At 49.4% G+C, this 22,336-nt stretch overlaps 1 protein-coding gene across 1 annotated transcript in view; it reads right to left on the reverse strand.

The window, feature by feature from the left end:
• Sh3bp5 (SH3 domain binding protein 5) overlaps window positions 1–22,336 on the reverse strand; it is a 63,753-nt gene that overhangs the window by 12,867 nt on the left and 28,550 nt on the right. Inside the window, exon 4 of the mRNA XM_034498793.2 lies at window positions 2,419–2,583. Coding sequence (XP_034354684.1) covers window positions 2,419–2,583 — 165 coding nt within the window. The remainder of the gene's footprint in view (window positions 1–2,418; window positions 2,584–22,336) is intronic.

The following is a 22,336-nucleotide window of genomic DNA, read 5'->3' on the forward strand; positions in this document are numbered from 1 at the left end:
GGGATGGATTTGGCCTCTCACAGGCTAAAAGCAAGCACTTGTTCTACTACAGAGCTGCCTGCTCTGAGGAGAAGGATTATTTCTCATCAGATCAAGGAAAAGCATATCCCAGTCCTTGCAACCACAACGGAACCGCCCATGATGGGGAAGTCCTGGCCTGAGACCCAGAACTCCCTGCTCATTCATAGGCTGCTGCCACCACACCAGATGCCTGGATCGTTCCATTTGGCAGCCAGAGGGTACACACACATCAGATAGCCCACAGGCCACTGTGAAGCCCCCATGGACTCGAGGAGGTCTGAGGCTAGCTTGTCAAGCTCCACAGTCTGTTCACCACGCAAACCCAGAACATTGTTTCCAAGATTCACACATGGTGCTCTGGACAGTGTGAAGGTCTCAGGGTGTCTCTTCATGGGCAGCTTCCCACTACCATTACCCCTTGACTAAACTGTGGATTTTTCACAGTCACAGATCCAGGGGATGATGATGATTCTCCTCCTCTTCCTCTTCCTCCTCTTCTTCTTCTTCCTCCTCCTTCTCCTTCTTCTTCTTTTTAAAGATAGATTCTTCCTATGTAGCTCAGGCTAGCCTTGAGTCTCCTGTTTCAGTCTCCTGGCTGGCATTATTGACTGGCACTATAGGCATACACCACCATAAACAGGCACATGTGGTGATTTCTGAAATGGCCTCTTACATGCTGCTCAGATCTACAGTGCTGGAGGGCAAGAGGATCCAAATGAAAGCTGGCCTTCGGCCTGTGTGTTTAGTCAGTTGGACCTTTTCATCTGTCTGGTTATGCTTTGCAAGATTTCCAACCTCCTCTTTGGTTTGTCCACAGCTGACCCAGTAAGACTTTTCTCAGCCTTGCTGGGGCTACAAGCATCATACCCACTAGGGGGCAGGAAGCTCAAGGCCACCAAGCCAGGCTCCAGGCACGTGTCCCCAGCCTCTCAGAGCTGGTATAAAGTCCAGTCAGATCTGACTCCTGAAATCATTTGTGCGTCACACTTTTCTATTTAAAGACACTCTTTAAAGGCCATCTTTAATCATCAGATCCCTCAGGACTTGAGCAACTGTGGTAGGGGACACTGACAAGGGAACGGCCTCTGGCACTGACTCCTGATCTTGTTTCTACCCCACAGACAGCCTTCCGTCAGGGACTGCAGCTCATTTGCCTGCCCTACAACAAACCTCTGGCCTCGCTTTGACACTGGCCTTCCAGGCTCTCTTGGGGGTGTGTGGGAGGGGGGGACAAGCTGGTGCCAAGGGGACCAAGAATCAGAAGCCCAAGAGCTGCTCTTGGTAGAAGGGAGCAGTATCCAGAATATTCTGTGATCCCAGTAAACTCCAGTCCACAGTGTCAAACACGTGACCCTACCTGTGGGAATAGAAATGTCCCCATTGTGGACATCAAGTGGGCCCTGGGGAAGTGATGCTGTGGGGCCAGTGGGGCCAGTGGGGCCAGTGGGGCCCTGAGGGGTGGGGTTGTGGTTCAGTGTCAGAGCACTTGTCTACAGTGTGAAAGGTCCTTGGGTCAACCCATTAGCAAAGAAGAAAGAAAGAAAGAAAGAAAGAAAGAAAGAGAGAGAGAGAGAGAGAGAGAGAGAGAGAGAGAGGAAGGGAGAGAGGAGGAAGGTCAGTCTGAGAAGGCTCATTTGCCACTTTAAGAGGAGATGGCCTTCTGAGGACCAGAAACAGGTCTTCCTCAGAGACCAGATATGTCAGCCTTGATTTTGGACTTGATTTTGGACTTCCTGGCTTCCAGAACTGTAAGGAATGTGTTTCTGTTTTGGAGCCAGACAGTTTATGGTATTTTGTTTACTAGTCTGCTTAGACCAGAGGATATCACTTCCAATTCTGAGCAACAGGGAAAAGGGAGCCCTGGGAGCAGGTAGAGAGCCAAATAATGGTGACCTAAAGCCGGTGTGACAATCCCCCCCAGCCCCTGCACACTACTCCCCAGACGCCAGCTTCGCCTGGAAGGCCCTGCCTGAGGGAGAGCCCACTAATTCTGGTCTAGGCACTTCAGCCACCAACAATAGATACCCAAGTGGCAGGTAGAAACTGTTAACAGGGGGCTTCCACCTGGGACCTGCAGTCCTTCTGATGTCATGGGAGAGCCAACCTTGGAGAACATCCTGGGCCCTCTAAGAAACCCAACTCCACTGCCAAGACATTGATGGACCATGTGAACCTGAGATGTTTCAGGCACTATAAGGAAAGATTATCTCCACCTGTCACTGGGGCATTGTATGGCCTTAAAGCTTTGCCAGCCGACAGACTACACAGGGCAGACAGTCCATGACCTTTACAGGAGGGTTTCATGCCACCCAGAAACCTGTCTCTACTCTCATGGAAAGCCAAAGAACATACAACATGTATGGGTCCCCACTGCCAGCACACAATGGTCATGCCTACCCTCTGAGTAGCATGATTCAGCATTTCCTGCCAAGCAGAGTCAAACTGCCGTTTGTCATCCTCTAACAGCCGCTGCTCAGCAAGGGAGATGGTTTCCTTGGCTGCACGGAGCACCTCGGTGGCCCTCTGGAAGTCCTGTGTGGCTTTCTGAGCTTCCAGCTGAGCCTGTTGAAAGAGAAAGTCTGGTAAGGCCTGAGGCAAAGGCCAGGAGTCCCTGGGGTCCATCACTCCCACCCCCAGACGTGAGTGGCCCAAGACTTGGCCTGTCCATCTCTGCCTCTCTCTTGGATAGGCTGCACGGGCAGGTCCCTCGAACGTGGGATGGGGTAACAGGTGGCTGATGCTGAGTGAGTACCGGGTTGGTGAGTAGACAGTCTCCACAGTCTGGAGCTCAACAGATAATCAAATGCGTGGTTCTTGCATCTGTGATGGCAATGGCTAATTAAGCCTTTCTCCAAAGCCCTGGCTTAGGAATGAAACTGAGACAGGCACGACAGTCCTGGGAATCTTCCCTGCACACCACAGCCCTAAGTGCCCCAGAGACCACAGCTGCAGGGCTCCGTTCTACAGATGAGGCATAGCAGCTGAGAACAGCTTTGCCTGAGACCCCAGACCTAGTCAGAAGCAAGGCTCCAGGCAAATGCCCCACAACACGAGTGCCAGCCTAGCACGGCCCCTGCCAGAAAGCCCTCTCAGCCCACACCAACACCCAGGCCCAGGCCTACTAAGAGCACAAGCCCTGCTTTCAGGAAGGAGAAGGGTCAATACAAACGACAGCTGCCCACACATCCACGGCAGCCATCAGCACATGCGGTGCCTATGTCTGTATGTGGACGTGTGCACATGGAGAAAGCTGACGTTAACACTGGAGACCACTCCTCGGGAGCCTTGTTTTCTGTGACAAGGTTTCTCACTGGCCGGAAGTCCCCTATTAGGTTAGGCTGCTGCCAGTGAACCCCAGGATGCACCCACCTCTCCAGTGCTGGGATTCCTGCCATGCCTGGCTTTTTTACTGGTGATTGAGTTCTCCGATCCAGATGCTTACACAACCAGCACTGTACTGACTAACTAATCTCAGGCCAACATGTAACTCCTGAGCATCTAAATATGATTAACAAAAAAATGTAAACATCGCTCACAGCCTAGAGAGCTCAGCAGTTGCTACGCTTGCTACACAAACAAGAGGACCAGAGGCTCAGATCCCCCCAAACGCACCTAAATACCAGGAGGTGTGGCAGCTGCCACAGCTCAGAAAATGAAGACGGGGTTCTTGAAGCAAGCTGGTTAGAAGGACTAGCTGAATCTTAGAGTCCTGGGCTTGACTGAGAGACCCTGCCTCAAAAAAAAAAAAAAAAAAAAAAAAAAACTAGACAATTGATTGAGGAAGATGATTACTGGTACCCAGTACCACAAGCACATGTACACACACAGTCCTGAGTCTATACTTGCTCACATGTATGCCACACATGTGAATATACATACATGTGCACCACACACACACACACAAACACACACAAAAAACACCTCATTTTAAAGACTCAGTAGAAAAATGATTATCCCATTAGCTACTTTTCTGATCAACGATGAGATATGAGAAATACTAAACTAAATCAAATAGACTGAAATTAGCTTCACCTGTTTCTTTCCTCGTGGGTGACTCACTACCATGGTAGGACTGCTGATGCTCCTCCCTCAAGAGTGGGCTGTGTCATGTGAGTGCATCAGAAGCAGGGCTGGGGAGATGGCTTGGTAGGTAAAGTGTCTGCTGTCCAAGGGAGAGGACCAAAGTTCAGGTCCCCAGAATCCAGGGAAAGCCAGGCCCAGTAGCATGCATCTGAAACCCAGTGCTCCAGGGCCAGAGGGGAGAGCACTGAGACAGCAGAATCCCCCCAGATGCTCACAGACCAGGTCAGCTACTGTGGGGAATGCAGAGACAAAACCAGACCCTACATCAGACAAGGTAGTCAGTGAGGACCAACCCGAGTCCGTCATCTGGCGTCCACACTCATGCTGTAGCACACGCTCCCACACTGCTGACCCCACCCTCCTCGGGCTCACCTCCAATTTCCCACCTGGGCAAGGGCAGGGCATGGCTACATGCTAATCTGCCCCAGACCACTCTTGGAGTCAACGGCCAATTCTGAAAGCCCTGTTGGGACACCCCCAGGACGGCCCCTGGGACTTAGGAGGGGAACAAGCAGGCCCTACCCTTCCCCAGAGAAAGCCTCACATGACTTAGAGGAAATCTTCACGTAGACCAAGGGCACTTTGCAAAGAAAATTAAGGGGAACAGCTGAGAACACCGCAGCCCTGGGGGAAGAAATGGCCCAGTAACCCATGGTAACCAGGCAACCCAGGGTAACCTATGATGGGCACCCGCCAGTCTGGTTTGTGCACACAAACAACCCAGAGATCCACTTTGGGGACTGTGTCCCACATATAGCTGATGTACAGAAATCTATGCTTCAAGGTTGTGCACAAGGCAGGAGAATGGGACTTGCTTCACATAAGAGGAAACCGAGGAAGGTTTTCCTAAGAGAGGCCCGAAGGGCAGGCAGGAACTGCAACTCAGGGCTGATGGAGGTCTGAAGATGTATCATGAGACAGGGTCTGTAAGAGATCTGATAATGGCTGGAAAGGAGCATTTAAAAAAGCCAGCCTGGGCTACACAGCAAGATCCTGTCTCAAAAAGTTAATAATGATAATGATAATAATAGCCTAAATGAATATCCACCTATCAGCCACCTACATCCACTGTGGTAGCCTGACCACACATAGGGATGGGGATGCCCACCCTCTCTAGAACCAAGCAGCCACTGAGAAGTGACTGTACGGCACTGACCACCTGACTCATTCTCCCCAAACTGAGCCTCCTGCCCATTCTTCTCCAGACAGGACCAAGAAGGGTAAATCTGGACAGGCTTAAGGAAGGTGAATTGTGACCCATCCCCCCTACCTCAGTCTACCCACAGCTTTACCACAGCTCTAAGACACAGGGTTCATCCCCTGGAACCCCAACATTTTCTAAAGTGGGATCCTCTGCCCCTTCTTTCCATCCAACCATCCATCCATCCATCCATCCATTCATCCATCTAATTTTTGAGATATCATCTTTGAGGCTTTGAGGTTGGGCTCAAACTCAAGGCAATCCTCCTGCCTCACCCTCCTGAAGTCTGGGATTACAAAGATGAGTCAATTCACACTTAATTTTTTTTTTTTAAGGTCTCATTAGACAGCACTGGCTGGCCTGGAACTTGGTATGTAGAGTAGGCTGGATTTGAACTTGCCACAATCCTGTCTCTGTTTCCCATCTACACGCAGCCTTGTGGGAGTTTGTTGTTGTTGTTGTTTGTGATGAGTGTATGTGGTATGTGTGCACATGTGTGCACAAATGTGTTCATGTGTATAGTATGGGCACATGTGTGTAGAAGCCTGAGCTTGACAATGGGTATCTTCTTTATGGCTCTCTACCTTAGATATGACTGAGGCAGGATCTCTCAGTTAAGCCTAAAGCTTATAGCTACCCAGCTTCTTCCAGGAGTCTGTCTTCCAGGATTCTCTTCAGGAGCTGGGATGACAGGAGGACTGCCATGCCTACTCAACATTTACATGTGTGCCAGGGTCCCAACTCCTCATACTCGAATAACACATATGTGCTTTTTGAGCCAGCTCCTCAACCCCTAGATTTCTTCTTTCTTCTCCTTCCTTCTTTGCTTGCTTGCTTGCTTGCTTGCTTGCTTGCTTCCTTCCTTCCTTCCTTCCTTCTTTCCTTCTTTCCTTCCTCACTCTCTTTCTTCCTTCCTTTCAGTTTAAGTTTTGAGACAAGGACTCATATAGCCCAGGCCAGCCTTGAACCTGAATTTAATATGTAACTAAGAACGAGCCTGAGGGCTGAAGGGAGGACTCGGTGGTGAAGTACACTTACTGCTCTTACAGAGGATGGGAGTTCATCTGCCAGAACTCACGGCAGCCTTACAGCCACCTGTGACTCCAGCTCCAGGGGACCCAGCACACACACACACACACACACACACACACACACACACGCGCGCACACACACACAAAATCAGAAAAAGAATGAGCATGGCCTCCTGCAGTGAGCACACAGTCAGAAGCCAAACATCCCAGTATGTCCCAAGACACAGAACCTCAACGGCAGAAGCCAGTTTAGCAATCCCAGAGAAAGCTGACTCGGGGACGCTAACAGAGTTCATGGAAACAGCCATGGGGAGAATTTTTAAAGGCCGCTCACGAGTGAGTGACCTTCACTGCACACTGGCTCCAGTCAGCCATGTGTTTGAAGCACTTGAAGACGTATGGGCACTCTACTAAGTGTCACAGACGAGGGCATGAAGAGCAGGAAAGGTGGCAGGAGGCAGAAGGCAGGGAGTATTTGTGCCGTTGACTCAGGGTCCACTTGGCTCCTAACTGCTCTCTGAAGGGCACCAAGACATTTGCACTGGACACCCTGAAGGGTCAGGTGGAATGAGGTTTACAGACCACCCAGTCTAACCCCTCACTCTTCTAAGGAAAACTGAGTAGTGACACATCTTGCATCTATCACTGCCAGGCCCCCCAGGACACACTGCTTCTGATGCTGACATTACGTGGTTGGGCAAACCTACCGGTCACCACTATTGCGCAAGAACAGTAGCTCAGCTATTTGTCCTGAATCGGCTTTTGTCAGCCTGTTTCTACTTCCTTCCTGTGCTTGTGTCTCCATCACAGTGACTAGGAACTTACACAACTGCCAGCCACATGCAGCGGGGCCTCCAGGAACAACACATTCCAGATCACATTCTTCCTGTGACTGCAGAGACACCACAGATGCCAACTTCTCCCCACCCACCCTCTCCAGAAGGGTACACCCACAGTCCTCCTGGGCCCTCCTCCCACATCTACCGTGCTGGAGCAGTGGGGAGCACATCTGCTATGGGGCTGCTGATGGCAGGAGCCCTGAGCCAGGCATGTGGCAGGGGCATGAGCTAAAGGACAGATAGCCGTGACTGTTCCCGGGCCCTGCACACTCTCTACTATACACATAAGTGCACAGCATCCTCTGCTGTGGCAGCTGCCAAGTCAGCGGGACTGAAGCCTTCCTCCCACACGTCCACTCATGGCTTGGCCTGCTCCTGTGCCATCTGCTGGCTAGGCTGGCTCCAGACACACATGGATCTGAGAAGCCAATCAGTCTTCCACTGGGGACACAGTGCAGACCCAGGGCACAAATGTGACCGAGTCATCCATCGCCCAGCACTGTATACCAGAGGAGATGCTAGAAGCTCACCAGGGAAAGAGCCACACCCTGTCTGCCATCACACCTCATGAAATCCTTGGCAGCTAATAAGCAGGTGCTAATCTCTGATCGGGATAAAGGGCAGGAGCTGAGTTGTGGGTGAGGGACTGGAGTGGACCGGGGCTATAGCCCCAAGCCAGCCCTAGGCTCCATCACAGAAAAAGATGAGGAAAGAAAAGGGAAGGGAGGGAGGGAGAGAGGGACACAGATAAAGTACCTGCTGTGCAAGCCCGATGACCCCTGTTCAATCCCTAGAACTCACAGATAGAAGAGAACTGACTCTATAAACTTGTTCTCTGATCACACACCTATGCTGTGGCACTCACATGTGTACAAGCATGCACACAACACTTGTAGGAAGCCGCTGTTAGCAGTGGTTATACGTTTGCATTTCCAAGATGGCGCTGGCCTCGTGTTTTCCCAGCAGTAAACAATTAACTGCGCAGATGCAAAGGCAGAAAGCCCGCCAAAGTCACTGCCAATCCCGAGGCATAATATTGGGTGGTGAGTGAACAGCCAATCAGAAGTGAATACGTCACTCTAGGGTGTATTTTAAGCTAGGCCCCTTCCGTCTCAGCCCTTCCGCTTCCTTCCGCGTTTTCCACGTGTGTGTTACAGAGTAAAGTCCTCGTTTTGCAGTAACTACCCGAATACTGTCTCTCGTGTTTCTCTTCCACGGGCGTGGGGCGACACGGGAGGCGCGCGTTAGAAACACTCATATTCAGGCACACATAATACATAATAAAGAAAAGATTTACTTTAATCTCTAAAGAAGAACAGAACTGGGAAGCATGAGCTGGAAGCAATGTCTGCCCACACCATGGCCTTGGTCTCAGCCCTAGTGTCAAGGACCTGGAAGCATCAGGAGCCCTTGGCAAAGTTCTGGCCATCCCTCCTCCTCTCCTTCCTCTCTGTTGGGCAGCCTTCTGATTCTGTCCCTGCAGCCACAGCCTTCTTGACCTGGGACTGTGAGGAAAGGAAACCATACTTCCCACCAGCCCCAATATGAGCATACAGGCCACTTGTGGTTTTCCAGTCTCCAGGGTTCCCAGCGTTTACCACACAGAATGTTAACAAAAGACATATCCCAATGCCTTGCACAGAACTGGCATTGATGGCCAGGACAACTGGGTCACTATGAGACAGGAGGCAGTGTCCAGAGATACAGGAGGAACAGGGTACGCTCCTCAAAGCAACAAAGACTTGGGCCTGCAACCTTGAACAAGTGGCTACATGTCTCCAGCCAGAATGCCAAGGCCCTGATAACACCTGGAAAGCCTCACAGTCTCCAAAGCACAGGGACCCACAGGAAGTGTTCTGTAAGGAGGAGGTACATGCATCAGTGGACAGCCACTGAGTGACTCAACTCTGGTTGTCTTGTTTGTTAAAAGATGCCAAAACAAAACGGGGGTGGGGGGGTGGGGGGGTGGAGTTTGAGTCATAGTCTTTCTGAGCCCTAGCTGACCCAGAATTCACTATGTAGACCAGGCTGGCCTCAAACATAAAGAGACCTGTCTGTCTCCGCCTTCTAAGTGCTGGGATTAAAGGCATACCCAGCCAGTCTCCTGAGTGTCTACAAGCACATGCCATCACACTTAGGCTAAGTGGCCCCTGATGTACTCTGTCAACTCTCACTTAGTTGATTTTTTTTTTTTTTTTTTGCAACACAGTTTTTCCTTTAAACTCCAAACTATGTCACTGGTTGAGCAACAGTGCATCTGGGCCAGAGGGATAAGTCACCCTATATGCCCAACTGGGGCATATGACTGGGACACAGCTGTTCCCAGTTCAAGGCTTTAAGCCTGGCAGGTCCAAACTGTGGCTCACAGCTTCCTGCGTCCCAGGATGGCTATGAACACAGCCCAACATATTTGTAGATGACATTATGTAGTGTCAAAAAGTTGGGCGCCTGCTTTAAATCAGTCATAAGAACACATCTTTCAAAGATTTGTTTTTCATTTATGTGTGTGTACCTGTGTCCACCATGTGCATGCAGTGACTGCAGGTGCCAGAAGGAGGCGCCAGATCCCCTTGAACTGGCGCTACGGCAGTCAGATGGAGAAGGAGATGTCCTGTCCGGGGCAGCAGTCAGGCTGTGATGGCACATTACTCATAAGCCACTCAGCATTCCCAGAACAATAAATGACCACAAATGTCTTCAAATCCCGCAGGCCAGAGAAACTCCACTAATGTTATAAAGAGACATCAAGCTCATCACACAGAGGCCAGCATTCAGAGACGGGGCACCAGCCAGGGCATCCGGCACCCCACCAGCCCATTCATCACCCCAACCCACGCCAGGCTTGAGTCAATCCCATGTGTTCCTCACGCCTACCTGGAATCTGCTTTCTACCACGCTAAGTTCACAGCCATTAATATGCTCCCATGCCGTTGAGAAGAAGTACTCAGAAAGCCAGAGTGGGTGGCTGGCCATGACCCCTTCCGCACTAGGCAGAGGCTTTGTGGGAACTGGAGAATGTCTCTGTCCTGGCCAGGCTCCAGCCTCCTGTAGCTCTGGGCTTCCGTGACTTAATTCCCAAGGGTTGCAGGGGCAGAGGACCCACTGATCTATACAAAATGACTTCTGCAAACACCAAATCGCCCTGTGATGGAGGCTCAGGGTGCCTCCCCATCTGTAGACCCGGGACAAAGGGACAAAGCCAGGAAAAGCGAGAAAGGAGAACATGATGGGTGGAGACTGAAGGCCAACTAAAAGCTACAGAAGCAACCCAACTGGGTGAAAGGTGGCCTTGGGGTCAGGATGCTACAGCAAAGTCCAGTGCGCACCAGCCCCTCATTCATTCACAGAAGGGCACACTTTTGTGTGTGTGAGCGCCCAAGTGCATTGGGGGGGGGGGGGGACAAGGAGAAGGAGAGGGAGAAGGGGAGGGCGAGGGGGAGGGGAGAAGGAGAGGGAGACGGAGAGATGTCTGGGTGCTCTGAGAGTACAGAAGAAGGCATAGAATCCCTGGAGCTGGATGGAGTTGGATGCTCATGACAGGAACACTCGCAGCCTCCGGGCCAATCAATTCCTCCAGCCCTGCTGCTGTGGGTGTTCCCTCCCATACTTAGAAGGCTGCCAGTGTATAAAAAATATTTGATTAATTAAGGTACCCACCTATAAGCCTTGCTGTGAACAACTCCCTTGTGGTCACTTATTTTAAGGCATTTGTGATTCTTTTGGCTCTCCTGTGGCTCACACAATAAAATCAATGTCTCTGCATGTGCATTATTCTCAGATCCAGAGAAGGATGATGGGAAAGCACCGGAATGACCCACTGGCAGTACGCACCAAGTCACCGCGGATGCTGCCTCTCCAGCCCCAGCTTCTCCCTCCCTGAACCTCAATGATCCTCCAGCTTCTATCCAAGCTAGAGGATCACGCCAATCCCAGAGACTTCAGGAAACAGTCCTAGGGGAAACCTGAACCTCTTGGAAACCACAGGTCCACGTTTCTGTGGTTTTTACCATATGGTAGCATGTGTGAAACCAACTTTGAAAACCAGCCACATTTTCCGAGGTGTGGCTGAGGACACAGGTGAGCTCCACTCCACCCTCCACCCTGTCTCACTACCACTCCATCCTGGCCAGGAAGCCACACCCCCACCATGCTTTTCCAAGATACAAAAAGACACCCCAAGTGGGTGGTTCAACAAATCAAAATGTCCTTTACCAGGTACAAAGAGAAGTCTGCAGAAAGATGGATGCTGTTCTGCCCAGAGGTATAAAGGAACCGACCCTCAGAAAATCAAAGGACTAGTTTGCATCTCAGCAAGACCTTAAGCTGCTTCACTACAAGAGGCCATGCATGGTGGCATGCACTTCTAATCAATCCCAGCACTTGGGATATAGAAGTGGGCAGATCTCTGTGAGTTTGAGGCCACCCTGGCCTACACAGTGAAGCTCAGTCTCCACCCCCACATCCCTCCTCCCCACCCACAAAAACACTACAAGACAACCATTGTGGGGTAAGTTCTAACTCTGAGAATCAACAAGCTGCCGAGGGACACAGACTTCTGAGACTGTTAAAACAAACTACTTCCAGCAGCTTTGAACAGGAGACCGAAGCCACCAACGCAGATGCCTAAATCAACTCTTTTAATAAACTGATTTAGCAGGACCTATGCAGTGAGATGGTTAGGAGGCAGAGACACTGGTGGTGGATCTTGATGGCCTGAGTTTGATCCCCAGTACTCACGTGATATAAGGAATTCCAGCCCTATATGCAGAGTTTTCTTCTGATCCATCCTCCCTCCCTCTCTCTTCTTCCCTCTCTCCCTCCCTCTCTCTCTCTCTCTCTCCCTCTCTCTCTCTCTCTCTCTCTCTCTCTCTCTCTCTCTCTCTCTCACACACATGCATGCATGCACACACACTGGCATACACTTTTTTTTAAGAAAGAGAAAACTGCCAAACTTACTGGGGACCAATGTCTTGAACAATTTTGTTACTTGGTTGCTTTCTCAATAATCTTGTAAACACCTTGGAGACGCTGGGTCCCATCACCGGAACTGCATCTAGAAACCTGGGTCATCCCAAAGCCACATCAGCCAGGGGCCCTGCCTTCCCATGCCTCCTGCGCCAGCTTTTAGGGTTTCCCTGGCTCACTTGACTCTATCAGTTGCCTGGTGCACTTAGCTCACTGAAGGGTCAAGCTTCCACCTGCAACCTAGCCTCTGAGCCAGCGTGGCCGGGTTCACTCAACCACAGGCTGAACATTCCCTTATCTGAATGCTTGGAACCACAGTGTTTCCGACCTTAGACTTTTTCAGATTGTATAATAGTTACATAGATTTTATTAGTTGAGTAACCCTAATCCAAAATTCTAAAATTTATAAACCCCACACCTCCAGTTTTATTTATTTATATATATATTTTTTGAGAGCTCCTTGGTCTGGGAAGAAAGGCAACAGACTATGAAATGATGCAGAACATCCCATGACTATTCAGTAACTGTGAGAACTCCACCCTCTCACAATTGATCTGGAAGGGGAGGGGCACGCTGAAGGACAGCACTGAGTCAGAGAAGCACAGCTGGGTTGACTGGGGAAGCTGGGCCTGAAGGCCTCTTGCTCAGTGCTTGCCTCTGAGGCCTGACACTGGACGAAGGAGCAGAGTGCTCAACAGTCAGAGGGCCCCAGGAACAGCATCCGTGCGGGTAGCATGCACAGATTCAGACCACTGATTTTCTTCTTCTTTTTCTACCTAGTTTGAGTGTGGGATGGCATGATGTGGGTGTTCAAGGACAAGTTGGTTCTTTCTTCCACATGGATACTGGGGATGAAACCCAGGCCATCAGGCTTGGCACCTGGCTGATCTATCTTGCAACCCTGTGAACGTCTGATTCTAAGGTACTGTCTCCTGTGAGCATGATCCAGGCAGGCCTAAAAATCTGTAGACGGTAGTGGAGTCTCCAAGAAGAGACAGGGGTACGATTCAAGTCTGCACAGTGTCCTTTTGTTCCAGAAAGGTCTCTCTGCTCTGTTCAGGTGGCAATTATATTAGCACCCTTATGGAAACCCCTGTTGTGTCTGACCACATGCCAGACACCATGACCCAGCCACAGAGCACATAAGATTACTGTCACCTCTGGGTGAGCTATCAGCACAACTGACTTTGGTAAGATAGCTTGGCTGGGAGGTGCTGTGGAGATATGGGGGCACTAGGAGATGGGCTGGGCTCAGGAAAAGCTGCCCCACAGCGTACGTAAGCCATGAATGCTTGCATCTAAGATGTGTCCCTGGGAAGTGAGTCATCCAAAATCATATTTGCAAAATAAAGTCTGCAACTCTCTGAAGCACAAGCACATCTACTTACAGATGTGTGGGAGGTAATAATTTCCTCACAGGACACCAATACAACAAAAGGAAGAGTCTCCCATCCAGCAAGGGTGGCATGTGAGTTAGCAGAGGAATTTGAGGAGGCACACAGTGTTCCTCTGTCCAGAGGGGCCCCATGTCCGCTCGGTGGGTCACAAATGCCTACCTGTTAGTTATTCCACCCAGGTGTCTTCCTAGAAGACAGTCAACTACAGTGCAGACTCGGCAAAGGCTGTCAGGAGCCACCCAACAGCCAGTCTTCCTTTCATCCCTAGAACCTGTTTAGCAAGCTCAAAGCCAAGCCTCCTGACAGCTCCTGTGACAACCAGGGCCTAGCAATAAATGGAAGCAAAGACTGCGTGAGACTCTGTGTAAGATCTTTAAAGCAAAGTAACAAATTCCCTTCCTGCTCTTCCTTCTGCCTGAAATGCAGACACCGTGGGGCTGGAGAGCCGGTTTGGTGAATGAGAGCAATGAGAGAGAAGACAAGGTCAGTTCCCAGCACCCAGCACCTCAGGTGCACCCATCACCACCCATGACGCCAGCTCAGAGGACCCGGTGCCTTCTTCTGGCCTACCATACACTTGCACACACATGTGTGAACATATACCCATAAATAAAAAGAAGTACGTAAAAATACGAAGAGCCTAGAATAGACACTTCCTACCCACCGCCTTGGAGGCAGAGTCGTGTGAAAACAGACTTCCCAGGCTTTTCTATAGACAGAGAACTCTCACTGGGCTAGCCTGGGCCTCAGGTTAAGAGACCTGAATTCTAAGGATATGAGAGCCTCCCTCGGTGCTCTGAAAGTCTTCCCTTTTAGAGACCCTGCTCTTCCCTCTAAGGTGGCAGCAACTCCCCCTGGGCCTAGGAAAGTCTTACACAGAAACAGTAACAGCCAACAGTCAGTAATTAACTACTTAAGGCAGTCACTGGTCATGAATGGTCACTATGGGAATCGGAGTGGAAGTTCCTCAAAAAACTAAATATAGAACTACTCTACCCTGCAAGCAGCACAGCCATTAGGACTGTGTCCCACAGAGATCCCTGGATGTCCACGCTCTTCATGGGACTACTCACAACAGCCACCTAGGTGCCATTAGCAGAGGGTAAGGAAAATGTGGTAGGTTATTCAGCCACAAAGACAAAAGCATGCCATTTGTAAGAAACGTTGGTGGGACTCCTGATAACCACTGTTCTAGTTAGCTTCACTGTCCTTATGACAACACTGGCAAAAAGCACTAAGGGAGGGGTTATGTCATCTTGCACCTTCAGGAGCTCTTTGGAGGAAGTGAGAACAGGAACTTGAGGTGGGAGTCTGACGGCAGGATTCCACAGAGCATCACCTCTCACCAGGAAACTCCTAGTAAGGGAACACAGTAGGAAGTCTAGGGCATGCTGACCCTAACGGCTCACTCAGAGGCTCATGCTTAGCTAGTTTTCTTCTATAGCCCCCGACCAGACCTGCAGAGGGATGGAATCACCAACAAGGGGGCTGGCTGGATCTTCCTGCACCAACTAATGGTAAGACCACCCCCACAGACACATCTGAGCTGGGCAATTCCTTCACTGAGATTTTCCTCTCAGATGACTCTGACTCTAGACCATCATGATGAAAACTGAAACTAAGATGATTACACTAGGCAGAAAAGCATGCATCACGAATTTTAGCTCACATGTGGAAACGAAGCTCAAAAGAGGAAGGCAGGTGTGGTGGTGCGTGTCTGTACTCCTAGCACAAGAAAGACTGGGGCAGGACAACTGGGAGATCATGGTCACTGGTGGCTATACAGTAAGTTCTGTGCCAGCCCTAGGCTACATGAGACAGGCTCTCAAAACACAAACAGGTTGTTGAAGCAGAAGACTGAAAGCTCAAAGCCATCCTAGGCTACACAGTGAAACTTGTCTCAAAATAAAACAACTTAATTCGTTTTTAGCAGATGTGATAGAAGAACTGCATAAGTAGAGGAAAGATGGCAGCAGGAGAGTGAATATTATCAAAGCTTAGCACATGCATCTATGAACACAAGGCCTGAAACCCACTGTTCTAACAATTAACATACGGTAATAAAGACCAAAGTGGGAGGGGGTGGCTCAAGAAGTTAATCTCCATACTTAGGAAGCTGAGGCTGCAGGATTGCCATGAGTATAAACCTGGTAGTGAGTTCTGAGTGTAGGTTACAAAGTGAAACTGTCTGGAAACATACAAACAAATGGTAAATAGATGAAGGAAGGAAGAAGGGGAGAGAGGAGAAAGCTGTCAAGAGAGAAACCAGAAAACACCTGGAGAAGTCAACAGAAGAAACAGCCTCTGAGGGGCCCAAATTCCAGAAGATTCTTCAGAGAGCGCCACATGACTTGGCCTCTCACAAGAAGCCCTTTGGAGTTCTGTCTGGGGCTGACCAGCAATTTTGTTCTGTTCATGGGGATCATAGGCCACGGAAAACCTGTAGTTCTTCATTGAAGTGACATTCCTAAGGCTTGGGAGCTGCCCAGCACAGCACCAAACTGTCTTCAGTCATGCCTGAGCCAGGCTCACGCCCATCTAAGCAATGGGTCCCTGCAAAACAGGCCTGCATGGCTCCATAAGAGATGGGTCAGAAGTCCAAAGGAAGGGTGGCTAATACCTCAAATTTTCCCGACAGTACCTCACTGCAGGCTCCTGCTTCTGTGGGGTCCAGATTTAACCCATAAAAATAAATATGAGAGGGTTGGAGAGATGCATCCGGTGGGGGTGAGGGAGTTAAGAGCAAACGCTGTTTGTGGGGAATTCCTGGAAAGAAGCTGAGGCTACAAAGGCTGATTGACTGATTAGAACCGTGATGTGCGGAGGTTGGAATGCCGCAGGTCCAGAGGCCAATTACCTTCTTATCTCAGGCTAGCTTGAGGCCCCTGAATAGCCAATCCCTGCCTAGTCCCCATCAGAACATCCTGTGACTAACAGATAAAAACCTTTTGGAATTTATCAACTTAGCGAACCACTAACTTCCAGCAAGTGAATGCTAAGAATGCCTTCAGACAATGAGCAGTGTCTCAGGCCTCTAGGAGACACCACACCATCTTGTTAGAGAACTCTCAAATATACTCCACCGCTGTATTTTTAATGCCTTGATTTATAGCTTTCTTTGTTTTGTTACTACAAAACTCCAGGAAACTGCTTCTGTGTGGGAACACAGAACCTGGGGTAACCTAGTTCCGAGTCTCCTGGGACTTGGTCACTCAAATCCAGGTCCAGAATAACCTCTTACTCCGTTTGAGATGAGAGCTGTGGTTTTACATCAGTGTGTTCCTGCCGAGGACCAGGGCGCTCACCTCAGTGGGTCTCCTCAGGTACCAGCTTACATGCACACACACATGCATAAACTTTTTTAAAAAATTAACTAGTATATAAGTACAAGAGTTCCATTAAATGAGCATTTCAGAAAAAATACCTTTAATTCTTAATAACATTTCTGTATTTATCTATGTGTGTACGTGTGCACACACACAGGAGCATGTGCCTGCTCAGGAGTACAGAGGTGTTCAACATGAAGGTTAAAATCGGTTGCTTGGTCTCCCCTTCTACCATGTGTGTCCTACGGATTGAACTCAGGTTGTGAGGCTTGGCAGCAAGTAACTTTATTTGCTGGGCCATCTCATCAGCCCAGGAAATTTTACCTTTTAATGTCTACTCCAAATATTACATGACACGGATTTTTCTGTTTAGTTTTTTGTTTTTGTTTTTAAGAGAAGGTCTAACTCTCAGGCCGGGCTAGTCTCAAAGTCATGGCACTCCTCTTGCCTCAGCCTCCCCAGGGCTGGGATTATAGACATGATCCACCATACCAGTCAGGAGAGACATTTAAACAAACAAACTCTCCCCTACACACACACACACACACACACACACACACACACACACGGCTTTAACAGTTTGCTGACAATCCTAGCTTTGGCTTAGAGGCTCCATTCATTCCACTGTAGACATTCCATGGCTCCCAGGGCTGGAGGCGAGTGTCAGTGGGAGAGCAGATATGGTTATCAGTGGGAGAGCAGATATGGTTATCAGGCACAAGGCCTTGGGAGGGAAGGGAGAGAAAGGACGGACGAGAAAATACTGCCTAAGCCTGGACTTCTGAGTGCTTCTTCATGCTTTGGGGAGGATGCCTGTTTTCTTCCCTCGAATGTCAAGAAGTTCCTGCCTGGGATAAACACTGGCTAGAAATAAGCTGTCTCCACTGGGCTGGAAGCAGGTATCCTAAACCACAAGAACCTTTTCAAGTCAGCTACTTGAAAGGCCAGATACTTTGCCCATCCCTAAGCCGTCCCAGCACATCTTCTTCTTGGTTTTTGGTGTGAATGAGTTTGTTTAGGTGGCTTTATGTTTATTTGCTTTTTGAGGTAATAAATTTGAGGTAATAAATTTTTGAGGTAAATATATATATATATATATATATATATAAAATCAATTTTTATAGGAGGGAAAGGGAAAAATATAAAGTCAAATGTGGGGGTAGGAAAGAAAAGAGAAGTAGTAGCACCCACAAAGTAAAAAACAGAAACAGAAATTATATATATATATATATATATATATATATATATATATATATCTGCTATAGACCTCCCAGGTTGACCTTGACCTCCTCCCTAGCCCTCTGAAATGCTGACATTACAGCTGTATATATGCCATCATGCCTGGTCTTTTCTGGCAATGCTGGATCTCAAATGCAGGACCTCAGACTTGCTAGGAGCTCCATTCCTAATGCAATTAATTCATTGTGTTCTTAAGGGTCAATTTTCATAGGAGGGAAAGGAGAAAATTTAAAGTCACAAGTGGGGGTAGGAAAGAAAAGAGAAAGGAAGAAAGCCTGGGGCACCCCCAAAGTAAAAAACAGGAACAGAAAGTGTACGAAGTGTTCTTGAGGAAGCCTGCTGTCTGGCCAGAGCTCAAACCATGCTACTTAGCAGAACAAACAGGCCTACCTGTATTGCCCAAACTGGCAACAGAGACACAGCTACACTCTGACTTTGTGTAACTGGATGATTAATCCCTTGTCACTCTTGCCAGGGAACGCCCATGGTGTCAGAGAGGGAAGCCAGACTCCCTTCTTTAATATCATCATTCCAGTGAAAATAGGGAGTGCAAGCCGGGAGTGGTGTTTCTGGCCCGTCATCTCAACACTCAAGAAGCAGAGGCAGGAGGATTGCAAGCTCCAGGCCAGCTTGAGCTACATAGCAAAAGACTATCTCAAAAAAACAAAAAACAAACAAAAAACCCAAACAAACAAACAAACAGGCCAATGAAATAAAATACATAGCGCTAACCAGAAACGCCCAAGGAGCTCTGAGGACTCGGACAGTGTAGAAAACTCTACAACAAAGTCCCCCTCTCACTGCTGTGCTGTGGTGCCAAGCACATCTGTCAGCTTCAGAAAGCATGTGCTGCCCCACCTGCAGGGCTTGCTGGGAATCTGTTATCCCCAGTGAAAAGCCAGAGGGAAGGAGAAACAGAGTTCCAATGGCTCATTCCTCCTCACTCCCTAGCTGAGGCCCGGCACGACCAGCTCTGGTGCCTGTCTTCCAGCCACCTGCACTCAGGGAAGGCTCAGATGCAAGTGGTCCATGCCACTGCCAGGGAAGCCTCCAGGTGGGCCGTACCGTATCCATTTCTAGTTCCAGCCCTAAGCCAAGATGCCCAAGGCAGAGCTCAGTAGTCAAGCAGGAGGGGCAGCCCCTGGACGTGGCACAGTTCATGGAAGCCAAGACATGTCCCTCAGAGGCTGCCACTCATCTGGAGCCCATTCTAATTCAAAAGTGCTGGCTTTAGCCAGATGTGATGTTGCACATCTTTTCAAGTCCAATACATGGTGGGCAGATCTCTTGAATTTCAGGCCAGCTTGATCAACAGAGCAAGTCCCAAGCCAGCTAGGTCTACATAGTGAGACCCTGTCTCAAACAAACAAACAAACAAACAAACAAACATTGGCTTCCTGGGCATGGTGGCATGGATATACTTGTAATCTTGATGCTTGGGAGTCTGAGGCAGGAGGCTCAGGAGTTGGGGGCAACCTGGACTACATAGTAAAAACTTACTTAAAAAAAAAAAAGCCAGATGCAGTGGTCCACATATTTAATTCCAGCCTTCTGAAGGGAGAGGCAGATCTCTCTGTGAGTTCAAGGGCAGCCTGGTCCACATATGGAGTTTCAGGCTAGTTAAGGGCTACATAGCAAGACCTTGTCTCAGCCCGCCTGCCCCCCCCCCAAAAAAAAAAAAGAAAAGAAAAAGAAAAAAACAAAAAGAAAAACAAAGACAAGAACTAAAATAATCTAGGCTTCCAAAATGCCGCTGCTCTCTCATTCCCAGACGCTCCAGCCAATCCTGCAAGGCAGGGCACATCCTCTGGGCAAGGGGAAAGTAACCTTGCACTTCCTACACACTGTAAATCACTCTGCTTCAGGGCAAGCGCCCCCTCAGTCCACCACACACTCACCTCAGGCAGCATGGATGACGCAGTTCCCAGACCTGGCCTGTGGCCACCCAGAAGAATGTGACCGGGGCCACAGGGATGGACGTCACCAATCCAGACCTCCTCACCCAAGTCCCATGGTGAGTTAATTCTGACTGAGCAGAAATGAACATTGGAAGAAGGAGACATGATGAAGCCATACTGAAGTTCCAGAGGGCGGGGGAAGTGTGCAGTGAAGGGCCCAGGCTAAAACAAGCAGAACGGGCCAGCAGGTGTGACTGTCCAGGTCCAATCCCAGGATCACATGGTAGAAAGAGAAAATCGATTACTAAATGTTGTCTCTGATCACTCTACCTACATGCCATGGCACACACACTCATGGACAGACAGACTTATATACATCATTGAATGTAAAACAAAACAAAACAAAACAAAAGGAGGAAACCTTAGTCATTCCAGCCCAGAAAAGGCAGACGACAGAGAGGGTAACTACGGACACCTCAGGCTACTGTGTGCCCTGCAAGGCTCCTCAGTCCGCCCATGGGTTGGTCAGCCAAACTTATACCATCCCTAGTGCCCACAATGTGCCAGCTGTCAGGCAACAGACAGAACCAGGCAAGCCTGGGTCCAGTTCTTGCTGCTCTCCTCACGGAGACTGGACACCACATTGTCCTTCCTCTGTTATCCTCTGAGAATGAGGAAGTGAACCCCACTCTAGCACCCTGATATAAATGCTCTGACGGTCATAGGCCCAGCTGCCTGGTACCGCTCATCACTGAGAACTGCAGTACCTCATGGCAGGCTTAACCTACCCCAGGCCTACCCAAGCCTGCTCCAAAAGGAAGTTCCTCAGGCGTGTAAACAAGTGCCTTCACCTCTCTCCTCCATCTTTGACCTCTGACTCTTGGCAATCTATACACATCCTGTCTCCATCTTCCTGTCCCTCTGAGTTTCCTGCCTTCCGACTAAGGCATTCACCTCCACCTAATTGTTCTGAGAAATCTCAAACACCCAGGCCAGACCAGATCTCTGACAACTTCCTAGTGGCCGGGCTGGCCATCACACAATCTTTAACTCCTGTGTCATCTGCCATTAGCCTGCTTCATGTTCTCTCAGTTGAGGCCTCCAAATGGGATTGGTTTGGGTAGAGGCCTAAGAAGCAATCTTAGGCTCCAATACCAGTTTTATCATTTGTAAAATGGGGAGTTGTGGGGGGTGTGGTGTGGGAAGAGCTTGTAAGATGGCTCAGCACTTAACTGCTCTTTCAAAGGAACTAAATGTGATTCCCAGCACCCATGTGGTGGCTCACAACCGTCTAAAACACCAGTTCCAGGAGATCTGCCACGCTCTCGAGACTTCAAAGGGCACCAAGGCATACGTATGGTACACGGACATATGTGCAAGCAAAACACTCACAGACATCAAATAAAAATAAGGTTTTTTTTTTTTTTAAAGGGAAGATATTGATACCACCAAGCATGAAGCATGATACCTATTAACATGTCAGAGCTCAAACAGGTGGTGTTGCAGCCCTGGGCATTACAGGACACACCTGCAATCCTAGCTCCCAGAAGACTGTCACCTTAGGCTACCCCAACTCAAACCAAACCAAAATAAAATAGCGAGGGCATTCACGTGGGGACACCACACAACATAAGTGTGTTCCCACAGACTGCCCCCGACATGGCCCAGCTGAGCTGCAGCCCTTCATGCTCCTTCCTGAGTGGTGCTTCGGCCCCCTGGCCTCATTCCCCAGGTCCTTGAGCATGCCCACTTACCCACGTTCATACTTCATATCACTCCCTCCCTTAGACCTCTGTTCTCCTGATGTCTCCACAGGCTCTCTCGCCTACAGTAGTCAAGCATGCCGGTCTCCCAAGCTTTCCTGGTCAGTAGCATCCCACAGAGATGTTATATTGTTCCCGTGTGTACTAACTGAGCCAGCCCCCCGGCTCTTCACTTAACAAGCCCGGGAGAGCCCATCACTTACAGATTCCATACCTGCCCATGTGGCTATTGGCTAAGCTTTCGCTGTAACCACAAACCGATGCTCAGGGTTCTCCTAGTCACTGAGATGTGTAGGGAGCCACAACAGCACCAGTCACCTGGGTCATGTTCTGAGCTGAGGTGACGCTCTGCCTTCTGTTTCTGTGCTTACACAGTAGACGAGCACACTCTCACCACAGTCTATTTGGTGCCTTCTTTTCTGTTCCTTTTGCTGATTTTGCTATTTAAGTAGCCCCATGGGAGCAATGACATAGTGATTCTGGTGCTGGCTGAGGGGCTCTGGAGTGTGGTGTGCCTCACGGACAGAGATGTGTGCTGGCTGAGCTTCATGCAGGCCTGAGTTACAGAGCTGT

This window comes from Arvicanthis niloticus, chromosome 3 (genome assembly GCF_011762505.2).
Source record: "Arvicanthis niloticus isolate mArvNil1 chromosome 3, mArvNil1.pat.X, whole genome shotgun sequence".
NCBI lineage: Eukaryota > Metazoa > Chordata > Mammalia > Rodentia > Muridae > Arvicanthis > Arvicanthis niloticus.